The following is a 13,768-nucleotide window of genomic DNA, read 5'->3' on the forward strand; positions in this document are numbered from 1 at the left end:
GGGAAGTTGTCCCAGATCTGGCAGGGTGGGGATGGATGGGATTTGAGGTTCTTCCAACCCCAACCATTCCATGGATGGGATCTGAGGTCCTTCCAACCCAAATAATTCCATGGATGGGATTTGAGGTCCTTCCAACCCAAACCATTCCATGGATGGGATTTGAGGTCCTTCCAACCCCAACCATTCCATGCATTGCATTTGAGGTCCTGCCAACCCCAACCATTCCATGGATGGGATTTGAGGTCCTTCCAACCCAAACCATTCCATGATCCATTCCATGGATGGGATTTAAAGTCCTTCCAACCCAACCCAAACCATTCCATGGATTGGATTTGAGGTCCTTCCAACCCAAACCATTCCATGATCCATTCCATGGATGGGATTTGAGGTCCTTCCAACCCAAACCATTCCATGATCCATTCCATGGATGGGATTTAACGTCCTTCCAACCCCAACCATTCCATGATCCATTCCATGGATGGGATTTGAGGTCCTTCCAACCCAAACCATTCCATGGATGGGATTTGAGGTCCTTCCAACCCCAACTTTTCCATGGATGGGATTTGAGGTCCTTCCAACCCCAACCATTCATGATCCATTCCATGGATGGGATTTGAGGTCCTTCCAACCCCAACCATTCCATGATCCATTCCATGGATGGGATTTAACGTCCTTCCAACCCAAATAATTCCATGGATGGGATTTGAGGTCCTTCCAACCCAAACCATTCCATGGAAAACCTCCCCCACACCCCAGCCTGGTTTTTTTGGCAGCCAGGGAAGTTCTACTCACGCGTCCGTGATCTTGGTGCAACCATTGAGGTTCAACACTTCGATGTTCCTGCAGTTCTGGGCAAAGGTCCTGGGGTGAAGGAAAAGGGAAATACTGGATTTGTCAGGAAATGGAATTTTTTCAAGACCATTCCCCATAAAAATCTGGGAATTTGGGTTCTGCAGTCCATTCCTGAGGGTCTCGGTAAATTCTCCCAATTTTTTGCTCCAGATAAATTTGGGAATTTGGGTTTTGCAGCCATTCCTGAGGGTCCAAAGTGGGGATAAATTTTCCCCATGTTTTTCTCCATAAAAATCTGAGAATTTTGGTTTTTGCAAGTCTATTCCTGAGGGTCTCGGATCCAAAGTGGGGATAAATTCTCCCAGTTTTTTGCTCCATAAAAATCTGGGAATTTGGGTTTTTCAAGACCATTCCCCATAAAAATCTGGGAATTTGGGTTTTGCAAACCCATTCCTCAGGGTCTCGGAGGTGATAAATTCTCCCCATTTTTTGCTCCAGATAAATTTGGGAATTTTGGTTTTGCAGCCCATTCCTGAGGGTCTTGGATCCAAAGTGGGGATAAATGCTCCCAGTTTTTTGCTCCATAAAAATCTGTGAATTTGGGTTTTTCAAGACCATTCCCCAGAAAAATCTGGGAATTTGGGTTTTGCAGTCCATTCCTGAGGGTCTCGGTAAATTCTGCCCATTTTTTTCTCCAGAAAAATCTGGGAATTTTGGTTTTTTGCAAGTCTATTCCTGAGGGTCTCGGATCCAAAGCGGGGATAAATTCTCCCAGTTTTTTGCTCCATAAAAATCGAAATATTTTGGGAATTTTGGTTCTGTAAGCCTATTCCTGAGGGTCTCGGATCCAAACTGGGGATACATTCTACCAGTTTTTTGCTCCGGAAAAATCAAGGAATTTTGTTTTTTTGCAAGCCCATTCCTGAGGGTCTCGGACCCAAAGTGGGGATAAATTCTCCCAGTTTTTTGCTCCATAAAAATCGAAACATTTGGGAATTTTGGTTCTGTAAGCCTATTCCTGAGGGTCTCGGATCCAAACTGGGGATACATTCTACCAGTTTTTTGCTCCGGAAAAATCAAGGAATTTTGTTTTTTGCAAGTCTATTCCTGAAGGTCTTGGACCCAAAGTGGGGATAAATTCTCCCATTTTTTTTCTCCATAAAATCGAAACATTTGGGAATTCTGGTTGTGCAAGTCTATTCCTGAGGGTCTCGGATCCAAACTGGGGATACATTCTACCAGTTTTTTGCTCCGGAAAAATCAAGGAATTTTGTTTTTTTGCAAGCCCATTCCTGAGGGTCTCGGACCCAAAGTGGGGATAAATTCTCCCAGTTTTTTGCTCCATAAAAATCTGGGAATTTGGGTTTTGCAGCCCATGCCGAGGTACCTTAAGGCGTTGTCCCCCACTCCCAGGCAGCCGCGCAGGCTCAGCTTCCGCAGGAATCCCCCGCACCTCTTGGAGATGTTCTCCACCACTCGGCCCTGGGGGAGACAGAGGAGCCCCGTGAGACCCCCCCAGACCTTCAGGAGGCTGAAGGAACATTCTGCAGGCAAAATGGGATTTGTTATTCCAGGGAAAACGGTGCTAAGGGGATGGAAATGCCGTGGGGATGGGCTCGGGGACAGGGAGGAGAATGGTTCAGCTTCTGAAGATGGAGAGACAAGGAGAAATCACCTCAAGCAGATCAGGGAAAGCATTCTGAGAAATTTCCTCTATTTTTGGAGCTCCTGGACGTGGGCACAGACTCCCCGAGGAAGGGGAGAGGAGCTCCAGCCCTGATTTCCAAGCACAGCCAATGGATAAAATCCAGTTTTTATTAAAACAGAGATGAGCAGAACCAGCCCACGAGTTCTGCTCCTGCAGGAAAAGACATCCAACCATTGGTGCTCCAGAGATCCACAAAAGGGTTTTTAATTTCAAATCTGGACCCAAAAGATCCCGTTACAGCCAGGATTTGTTTTTCCCCCGGGACCAAAGGGCGAAACCACTGGAGAATATTTGCACCAGAAACTCAGAACCTTCCCCTGCAACTCTGGCTGCTCCTCCGTGAGCGGGAGCATCCCTCGGTCCTTCCAGGACTAACTGGCATTTGGGACCTCTGTGAGATGAGGGTTTTCTCCCAGAATCTCTTTTCCGGTCTAAAAAAACCTGGAATTAGCAGAAAAGCAGGCTCAGCACAACACAAGGGCACCATCAGACCCTGGGCTGGCCAGGTGAGCCCTGGGGACACCACGGGAGCAGCTCCGTGGCTGGTGCTCGACCTCCAGAGCCCGGGGAAAGGCTGGGAAAGCTGAAACACTCCCTGATCCTGCAGTTCTACATTAAATTCTGTGTTCTGCATTCAACTCTGTATTACATTTTATATCCTAGTCTATATTCTATATTAAATTCTGTGTTAAAGTCTATATTCTATATTTTATTCTATATTGTATATTAAATTCTGTATTAAATTTTATATCCTAGTCTATATTCTATATTAAATTCTGTGTTAAAATCTATATTCCATATTCTATTCTATATTGTATATTAAATTCTGTATTAAATTTTATATCCTAGTCTATATTCTATATTAAATTCTGTGTTAAAATCTATATTCTATATTCTATTCTATATTGTATATTAAATTCTGTATTAAATTTTATATTCTATTCTATATATTAAATTCTGTATTCTATTATTAATTCTATATTCTATTCTATATTCTATTATTCATTCTATATTCTCTTCTATATTAAATTCTATATTTATATACAATTCTATATTCTAGTCTATATTATATTTTATATTCTATATTCAATTCTACATTCTATATTCAATTCTATATTCTGGTCTTTATTTTATATTCAATTCTATATTCTAGTCTATATTCTAGTCTATATTCTATATTCAGTTCTATATTCTAGTCTATATTCTATATTCAATTCTGTATTCTAGTCTATATTCAATTCTATATTCTGATCTTTATTTTATATTCAATTCTATATTCTAGTGTATATTCTATTCTATATTCTATATTCAATTCTATATTCTAGTCTATATTATATTCTATATTCTGGTCTTTATATTCAATTCTATATTCTAGTCTATATTCTAGTCTATATTCTAGTCTATATTCTATATTCTAGCCTATATCATATTCTATATTCAACTCTATAGTCTAATTCTATATTCAAGTCTATATTCTATTCAATATTCTATATTCTAGTCTATATTATATTGTATATTCATTATAGCAAGCCTATAAATTCTGCTCAAATCAGAGGAGCCAAATGTGTTTCTATCCAGAATTTACAGGGACTGATGGATTTAATTCCATTACAGCAGAGCCTGAGGAGGCCCAGCAGGAACTTTGGGGTGAGGTACAACAAATTTTGTTTCCAACGGGTTTTAAACAGGATAAAAAACCCCGAGGTATTTTTTTTTTTTTTTTTTAAGCATTGAGGGTTTTCCTCACCCATTTTCCTGCTTAAGATAATTTGAATTTTCAGCCCCCATCCCCACTGCTGCTGCAGAATCCACATCCCACAGGTTCAGCCAGCTGCATCTCTTAGGGACAATTTGTATTTCCCAAATCATCTTCACTTCAATTTCAATTTTTGCTATTAAAAATGCAAATATTTCAGGCCCTGATTGAACAGATATTCAGCCCTCATGATATTATCTGAGTGCAAGGAGCAGTAGCTTAAATTCTCTTCCATACAAGCAGCAGTTTTCCCCCAACAAAAAGTACTTTTTCTCCTAATTTCTGTTTTCAGAACACACAAAAACTACTTCCCTTCCATTATTAGCTTTAATTCTTGCTAGGGATATAGAATTCTGTCCATTTTCAAAAGCTGAATGGATTGCCAAGACTTGAAAAGACTCCTTGAGGCTGAAGAACTGAAATGAATTTCAGATTTCTATCTCCAGGGAATGTAGGGAGGGTTGCACCGGGAGCATTAATTCATTCGAGGCTGTAATTACATTTTTAACAGGGGAAAAAAAAAAAAAAAGGGTTTGTATGTCATTTAATTATACCTCGATATCCCTCTGGAAATCAAACAGGTCAATTCGCTGCCAGTTACTGCCATCCAGGGCCAGAACATTCCATGCCTTTTTTGGGGGAAAAAAATGTAAATGTGTGGTTAATATGAAAAAAAAAAAAAAAATAAAAAGGTCAGTGGGGACCTAATCCCTGTTTGTTCCTTTGAGAAATAATATTTTGTCCCAGGTGGGAAAGCTGAGCAGGCACCAGGAGCACTTGCAGGGAGATTGGTGAGCTCAAAATTCCAAATTCTGAGTCCCCCAGGCAGGGAAGAGGTGCCCTGGCTGCTCCCACTGCCTTGGGAGGTGCAGGAAATTCCTGGCTGGAATTTCCTCCCCAGCACCTCAGAGAACACCTGGGCACAGGTGAGTCCTCAGAGGTGCACTGCCAAAATGTTTGGATTTGGTTTAAATCACCAAAATCCTCGCAGCTGCACTTTAAATCACCAAAATCCTCACAGCTGCACTGCCAAAATGTTTGGTTTGGTTTAAATCACTAAAATTCTCACAGCTGCACTGCCAAAGGGTTTGATTTTTATTTAAATCACCAAAATCCTCACAGCTGCACTGCCAAAGGGTTTGGTTTGGTTTAAATCACCAAAATCCTCATAGCTGCACTGCCAAAAGGTTTGATTTTTATTTAAATCCCCAAAATCCTCACAGCTGCACTGCCAAAGGGTTTGGTTTTTATTTAAATCCCCAAAATCCTCACAGCTGCACTGCCAAAGGGTTTGATTTTTATTTAAATCACCAAAATCCTCACAGCTGCACTGCCAAAAGGTTTGATTTTTGTTTAAATCCCCAAAATCCTCACAGCTGCACTGCCAAAGGTTTTGGTTTGGTTTAAATCACTAAAATTCTCACAGCTGCACTGTCAAAATGTTTGGATTTGGTTTAAATCACCAAAATCCTCGCAGCTGCACTTTAAATCCCCAAAATCCTCACAGCTGCACTGCCAAAAAATTTGGGTTTGGTTTAAATCCCCAAAATCCTCACAGCTGCACTGCCAAAGGGTTTGGTTTAAATCCCCAAAATCCTCACAGCTGCACTGCCAAAATGTTTGGCTTTTGTTTAAATCACCAAAATCCTCAGAGCTGCACTGCCAAAGGGTTTGATTTTTATTTAAATCACCAAAATCCTCACAGCTGCACTGCCAAAAAATTTGGGTTTGGTTTAAATCCCCAAAATCCTCACAGCTGCACTGCCAAAGGGTTTGGTTTAAATCCCCAAAATCCTCACAGCTGCACTGCCAAAATGTTTGGCTTTTGTTTAAATCACCAAAATCCTCAGAGCTGCACTGCCAAAGGGTTTGATTTTTATTTAAATCACCAAAATCCTCACAGCTGCACTGCCAAAAAATTTGGGTTTGGTTTAAATCACCAAAATCCTCACAGCTGCACTTTAAATCACCAAAATCCTCACAGCTGCACTGCCAAAAGGTTTGATTTTTGTTTAAATCCCCAAAATCCTCACAGCTGCACTGCCAAAGGGTTTGGTTTAAATCACTAAAATCCTCACAGCTGCACTGCCAAAATGTTTGGCTTTTGTTTAAATCACCAAAATCCTCAGAGCTGCACTGCCAAAGGGTTTGATTTTTATTTAAATCACCAAAATCCTCACAGCTGCACTGCCAAAGGGTTTGATTTTTATTTAAATCACCAAAATCCTCACACCTGCACTGCCAAAATGTTTGGATTTTGTTTAAATCCCCAAAATTCTCACAGCTGCACTGCCAAAGGTTTTGGTTTTGGTTTAAATCCCCAAAATCTCCCTGGTTCCTGCTCCAAAGCAGAGGCAGGAACTCGGTCTCTGTGCACTCAGCCAGGTGGGGAGCAGGAAGATGAATTTTAAGTTTAATTCCTCACGGAGGTAAACCAGGGGATGAAGAGCCAGGGGTAAACACAGGGGGGAATTTTTGGAATTTTTCCATCCCAAATCCCACCTGCACCGAGCTCCTCCCCAGCACAGAGCAGCAGTTCCTGGGCAGGAGTTTGTGCAGAGACATTAATTAATGAGCATTAATTAATTGAGTTTTGGGGGTTTAAACCTCACTGCTGATGTTTGTTTTAAGGTTAGGACCAGCAGAAAAGCAGTAGGAAATGCCCCAGCGGCTGCGTAATTCCATGGGCAGCTCAGGGAACATTCCAGAACCTTCCTGCAGGAACTCCCTGTGCAAAGAGGAGCTGGGACAGGCCAGGAGAACACCCTGACATTGGCAAAGGATCCCTGGCAGCCCCTTGTGCCAGCACTGCTCTGCTGGATTTCAATTAACAATCTTTAATCTTTTTTTTTTTTTTTTTATTTTATTTTATTTTATTAATTCCAACGTGCTTGGAGTAATTAAATCAGTGGTGGCGGAGGTTTGGAGCCAGGACTGCAGGATGGTGAGCACATCACCTGGATCATCACCCCAGCCTTGCTGGTGCTGCTTCCCCTGGGAGTTACCAAACCCTGGCAGGAAAAAACACCTGAATAAACCTGGCAGCTCCGGAGAACTGAAAATTCCAGTCCAGCTGGAGGAATTCTCCCTAAATAATCCAAGTTGGGTTTCATCAATTGAAGCCCTCGCGTTATTTCCGTGCTGACTCCAATTACATCCGAGGAGAAAATGAACTTTCGTTGGCTGTGCAGCATCTCTGTGAATTAAAATCCCTGTGTTTCCAACGAAAAAAAACACCCACAGCATTTTGGGCTCATCCCATGTTGGGGATTTCAGCAGGGTGAGCTCCCTGTAAAATCCAGAATGTGGGGAAAGCTCTGGGCAAAACATCAGCCCCTTCCCCTTTGTACCTGGGACATTGGAAAATGCTGTTCCAGCTTGGAATTCCCCTTCACCGGTGCTCTGGGAATTTTCCAGGACTTGCAGGGGACAATAAATAAGCCCAGCTGGGTGGCACAAAGCTCCCTGTCCCTGCAGGGGGAGGATTGTCACCCAAATCCACCCCCCTGCTAAAATCCAGCAGGAAAAAAGGAAGGTTCTTACCCTGGAAACTTGAGCACAACGACACAGAGTGACCACATCCAGGAAAGAGAAAATTCTGGAACAGAAAGAAGAAATCACTTATAGGTTATTGACATTTAAAACAAAAGGGGATGTGGAAAACAAAGCAAAAAAGAAAAAAGGAACTAAAAAGGACTGGGACAGCAGAAGTTCTTTGTGGTCTGGCTGAAAGCTGAGCTGTGAAAGGACGTGCAGAGGCAGCGGTTCCCAAATGGAAACGGGACTCGGCCATGGAGGCGCTGGGAAACTCCGACCTCGGCCCGGGGGTCCTGAGCCCACAGCGGCCACCGAGCACCCAAGGGACCCCGAGCGGCGCCCGGCCAGCCCCGAGGGCACCGGGCTGGCACAGGAGTGCCTGCAGGAATGGGCACTGCCAGATCCCGGGAATGGGCACTGCCAGCCCTGATTACAGCTCCCAGGAATGGGCAGTGCCAGCTCCTGGGAATGGGCAGTGCCAGCCCTGATTACAGCCCCCAGGAATGGGCAGTGCCAGCTCCCGGGAATGGGCACTGCCAGCTCCCAGGAATGGGCACTGCCATCCCTGATTACAGCTCCCGGGAATGGGCACTGCCAGCTCCCGGGAATGGGCAGTGCCAGCTCCCGGGAATGGGCAGTGCCAGCCCTGATTACAGCCCCCAGGAATGGGCAGTGCCAGCTCCCGGGAATGGGCAGTGCCAGCTCCCGGGAATGGGCACTGCCATCCCTGATTACAGCTCCCAGGAATGGGCACTGCCAGCTCCCGGGAATGGGCAGTGCCAGCTCCCGGGAATGGGCAGTGCCAGCTCCCGGGAATGGGCAGTGCCAGCTCCTGGGAAAGGGCACTGCCAGCTCCCGGGAATGGGCAGTGCCAGCTCCTGGGAAAGGGCACTGCCAGCTCCCGGGAATGGGCACTGCCAGCTCCCGGGAATGGGCACTGCCAGCCCTGATTACAGCTCCCAGGAATGGGCACTGCCAGCTCCCAGGAATGGGCAGTGCCATCCCTGATTACAGCTCCCGGGAATGGGCACTGCCAGCTCCCGGGAATGGGCAGTGCCAGATCCCGGGAATGGGCACTGCCATCCTCATTACAGCTCCCAGGAATGGGCACTGCCAGCTCCCAGGAATGGGCACTGCCAGCTCCCAGGAATGGGCACTGCCATCCTCATTACAGCTCCCAGGAATGGGCAGTGCCAGCTCCCGGGAATGGGCACTCCCAAAAAGGGCAGTGCCATCCTCAGCGTGGGCAGTGCCATCCTCAGTGCCAGCTCTGGGATCAGGGCAGTGCCACAGCCCAGTTTCGGTGCCCGGACCATTCCTGGTTTCCAAGCAATGATCCCAGGGAAGGATCCCAGAGAGGATCCCAGGAATGATCCCAGGGATGATCCCAGGGACGATCCCAGGAATGATCCCAGGGAGGATCCCAGGGAAGATCCCAGGAATGATCCCAGGGAAGATCCCAGGAATGATCCCAGGGAAGATCCCAGGGAGGATCCCAGGGAATGATCCCAGGGAGGATCCCAGGGAGGATCCCAGTTAGGATCCCAGGGAGGATCCCAGGGAATGATCCCAGGGAGGATCCCAGGAATTATCCCAGGAATGATCCCAGGGAATGATCCCAGGAAATGATCCCAGGGAAGATCCCAGGGAAGATCCCAGGAATGATCCCAGAGAGGATCCCAGGGATGATCCCAGGGAGGATCCCAGGGAACAATCCCAGGGAGGATCCCAGGGAATGATCCCAGGGAGGATCCCAGGAATGATCCCAGGGAGGATCCCAGGAATGATCCCAGGGAGGATCCCAGGGAAGATCCCAGGAATGATCCCAGGGAAGATCCCAGGAATGATCCCAGGGAAGATCCCAGGGAGGATCCCAGGGAGGATCCCAGTTAGGATCCCAGGGAGGATCCCAGGGAATGATCCCAGGGAGGATCCCAGGAATTATCCCAGGAATGATCCCAGGGAATGATCCCAGGAAATGATCCCAGGGACGATCCCAGGGAGGATCCCAGGGAGGATCCCAGGAATGATCCCAGGGAGGATCCCAGGGAGGATCCCAGGGAACGATCCCAGGGAGGATCCCAGGGAGGATCCCAGGAATGATCCCAGGAATGATCCCAGGGAGGATCCCAGGGAGGATCCCAGGCTGGACAGGGCTTGCAGCAGCCCGGGACACGGGCGGTGTCCCACGGTGGGGCTGGCAGCAGATGGCCTTTAAGGACCCCTCCAGCTCAAACCATTCCAGGCTCTTCCACAAGTGGCAGAGCCAGGAGGGGACAATGACACCGAGGTCACTCCTGGGTGGCACCCTGGGCCCAGCCCGGCCTATTTTTGGGATAAAGGAACCTCGGGAAAATCCCAGCAGCACGGGAAGCTCCCAGCCCGCACCAGGAATCAATCATGGATAAAATTCAATGGGATTTCAATGCCATTTGATGGTTTGCGGTCGCTCCAACAATCGTGTCCCAGAACAGGCGAGGTCAAGTGGAGGGTGGGAGGACACCAAGGCCTCGTTCCCTTTGGGAACAATTACAAAACTGGAGTTTTTGCACAGGATGCAATGCAGGAGCTCACCCACAACCCGCTTTATTATTTTAACGTAATATTTTCAACGTGAAGGCCACCCACAAGAGAAGGCAAACGTTGTCAGCCTGAGAAGCAGGGATGGAAAAAGCCCTTCAAGAAACACCAAAGCTGGGGGGGGAAATGCAGATTATTTCTCAGAAAAATTGATGCTAAAGGCATCGCACGGCTAAATCAGGATGGACAGCCACGTTCCCTCCTGTGCTCATCAACTCCCCGGGGACGCTCCTGGATCCAAGGAGCTAGGGGGTTCAAATCCAAGGGCTTCAAAGCACTTCTGATCCCACCATGAGACCAATCTGACAGTGATGGGCTGCAGAAGAGCCCACGTGCACTTCAACCCCGTCAGGAAGCCCAAATTCTGGATTTCAGCGCAGCTCCATCCTCCCTGCCCACAGCCAAGGCTCCCCCCGAGCCCAAAATCATCCCTTGGTGTCCAAGGGTTTATTCAGCACCACGTCCACGCACAACGATACCAGGAAAGGCTGGGAAATTAGAGAAGCTGGGGCAAATTCTGACTTTCACATTCTATTTGTAGGAGAAAAGAAAACTTTCAATTCTCTGGGTGGCTCACTATGGAAGTCGCCTCAATTTTCATTAAAAATTCTTTCCTCCATGGGCTGTTAATGATCACCTCATCCCTCTATCAGGGCTGAATTCTCCTCCGCTTCCTGCTCCTCCCTTGCCAGCCTGCCCACACAGCAGCAGGGATTCACCCCGGCCAAACCCTCACCCCCTCTGCCTTTTTCACAAAAATGACTTTTTCGCAGCAGTTGGTGATGAGTTTTCATCATTTCACAGCTGGATCCAGGTAAAAGTCCTGCAGGCACCATGACCCGAGCTGAGAATTCCTCAGCAGCCCTGAGGATGGGATTTTCCCTCTCCAAGGAACTGCTGGACAACACGAAAATATCCCAAACCCTACTAATGAGCAGCGACTGAGCTGCAGCAGAATCAGCACCACTCAAATGATTAAATTATTTTTTTTCCCAATTCTGCATTAACAGGCACCGCGCTGGGAATTTTATTTTATTTTGTCACCCAAACAGGATTCCTGTCTGCTCACTGGTGAGCCAATTTTACATTCATCTTTTCATTCTTCAGAGCTCACAGCGGAGAAAATAATCCACAAAATTATCACCAAACGCTGATCACAGATGAAGGCTTCTCAAACAGGAATTAAATCTGCAATTGCAGCAGATGAAGTTGTCTCAGTGCAAAGGGGCTCGCTACGTGTTTGATTTTGTCTGGACAGCTCAGCTCTGCACAATTTGGGTAAAAACACACTGACTTTGAGCAATTTTTGGGTTTCAACCTCTTCATCCACTCAGGGGTTTCGAGGACTCCTCACTTCCCCACTGCTGCTCTAATTAGATTAGGGTCAAGACCCAGCTCAGCCCCGGTTTGGCCCCAGTTCATTCCCAGTTCTGCCCCAGTTCAGCCTCAGTTCAACCCCAGTTCAGCCCCAGTCCAGTCCCAGTTCATTCCCAGTCCAGCCCCAGTTCTGCCCCAGTTCAGCCCTGGTTCAGCCCCAGTTCAACCCCAGTTCAGTCCCAGTCCAGCCCCAGTTCTGCCCCAGTCCAGCCCCAGTCCAGCCCCAGTTCAACCCCAGTTCTGCCCCAGTCCAGCCCCAGTTCTGCCCCAGTTCAGCCCCAGTTCAGTCCCAGTTCAGCCCCAGTCCAGTCCCAGTTCAGCCCCAGTCCAGCCCCAGTTCTGCCCCGGTTCAGCCCCGGTTCAACCTCAGTTCAGCCCCAGTTCTGCCCCGGTTCAGCCCTGGTTCAGCCCCAGTTCAACCCCAGTTCAGCCCCAGTCCAGCCCCAGTCCAGCCCCAGTCCAGCCCCAGTCCAGCCCCAGTTCATTCCCAGTTCTGCCCCAGTTCTGCCCCAGTTCAACCCCAGTTCAACCCCAGTTCAGCCCCAGTCCAGCCCCAGTCCAGCCCCAGTTCAGCCCCAGTTTAGCCCCAGTCCAGTCCCAGTTCTGCCCCAGTCCAGCCCCAGTTCTGCCCCAGTTCAGCCCCAGTCCAGCCCCAGTCCAGCCCCGCTCCCAGGGCCGGGCAGGGGGACACACACCCCGGCTCTGCTGCCAGCTCAGCGCTCCCCACGGGCACAAACCCAACTGGCCAGGGATAAATCAGCACATGGGGATGGCACAGCCCGGCCTGGGCACGGGCTGGGCACGGGCAGAGCACCGAGCCCAGGCTGCTTAGGGCCAGCAGAGAGCTGCAAGCAGCCTGAGCTGGCCCTGGCCCAGCAGGAACAGCTGAATTCCTGCAGGCTGAGCTGCTGGGGCCACGCAGGAGCTGGGCAGCAGCTCCACGTCACCCTGGGGGTGTCACCTCCTCCAGGAGGGCGGCACACACCCCGCTGCTGCTGGAACCCAAAATGTCCCGCAGACATTTTTGGAGGTTCCAGGTCAGTCAGAAGCATTTGAGACCCTGGCACGCAGCTGGAAACAGCTGGGATTTTACATTTAAACCATAGAACGATTTATCAGCCTTGCAGGAAGAAGTCACAAAAGTTTAGATATTAGAGTAGAAGTAGTCACAAAGTAGAGGGAAGAATTTTTGAGTGCTGTACAGGGGGTTTTGGTTTTGTACGTGGGGATCAGAGGTTTTAAGATGGATTTGGGATTTGGGCCTGCCCTGTCCTCCCTCTTTCTTCTTCCTCACCTCCCTGTTCTTGGTGATGTTGGCACTCACAGATTGGTTTAGAGTAGAAAATCACCATTTAATATAGGTAATAGGCATTGGGGAAAACATTTAACACAATGTACCATTGTCGGAACTCAAAAGTCCCTCAGACATTTTTGGAGGTTCCAGGTCAGTCAGAAGCATTTGAGACCCTGGCACAGCTGCAAACAGCTGGGATTTTGGGTTTAAACCATAGAACCATTTATCAACCTTGCAGGAAGGACAAGAAGTCACAAAAGTTTAGATATTAGAGTAGAAGTAGTCACAAAGTAAAGGGAAGAATTTTTGAGTGTTGTACGGGGGGGGGGGGGTTGGTTTTATACATGAAGGTCAGAAGTTTTAAGATGGAAAGATTTGAGCCTATTCTGTCCTTCCTCTCTTCTTCCTCACCTCCCTGTTCTTGGTGATGTTGGCACTCACAGATTGGTTTAGAGTAGAAAATCACCATTTAATATAGGTAATAGGCATGGGGGAAAAATATAAACATGTAACAGGTAATGTACCATATAAAAGATAGAAAATCCCCATTTAATATAGGTAATAGGCACTGGGGAAAAAATATAAACATTTAACACGTAATATATCATATAAAAGATAGAAAAGCATAATTTAATATAGGTAATAGGCATTGGGGAAAAACTGTAAACATTTAATATGTAATGTATCATATAAAAGATAGAAAAGCACCATTTAATATAGGTAA

General features: G+C 47.3%; 1 protein-coding gene across 1 annotated transcript in view; it reads right to left on the reverse strand.

Moving 5' to 3' along the window:
* Positions 1-13,768, reverse strand: part of FBXL20 (F-box and leucine rich repeat protein 20) — a 44,266-nt gene that overhangs the window by 13,068 nt on the left and 17,430 nt on the right. Inside the window, exons 3-6 of the mRNA XM_077788306.1 lie at positions 7,800-7,854; positions 4,811-4,885; positions 2,180-2,274; positions 793-861 (exon numbers count right to left, since the gene is read on the reverse strand). Coding sequence (XP_077644432.1) covers positions 793-861; positions 2,180-2,274; positions 4,811-4,885; positions 7,800-7,854 — 294 coding nt within the window. The remainder of the gene's footprint in view (positions 1-792; positions 862-2,179; positions 2,275-4,810; positions 4,886-7,799; positions 7,855-13,768) is intronic.

The sequence above is a fragment of the Lonchura striata genome, chromosome 25, assembly GCF_046129695.1.
Source record: "Lonchura striata isolate bLonStr1 chromosome 25, bLonStr1.mat, whole genome shotgun sequence".
Taxonomy (NCBI): domain Eukaryota; kingdom Metazoa; phylum Chordata; class Aves; order Passeriformes; family Estrildidae; genus Lonchura; species Lonchura striata.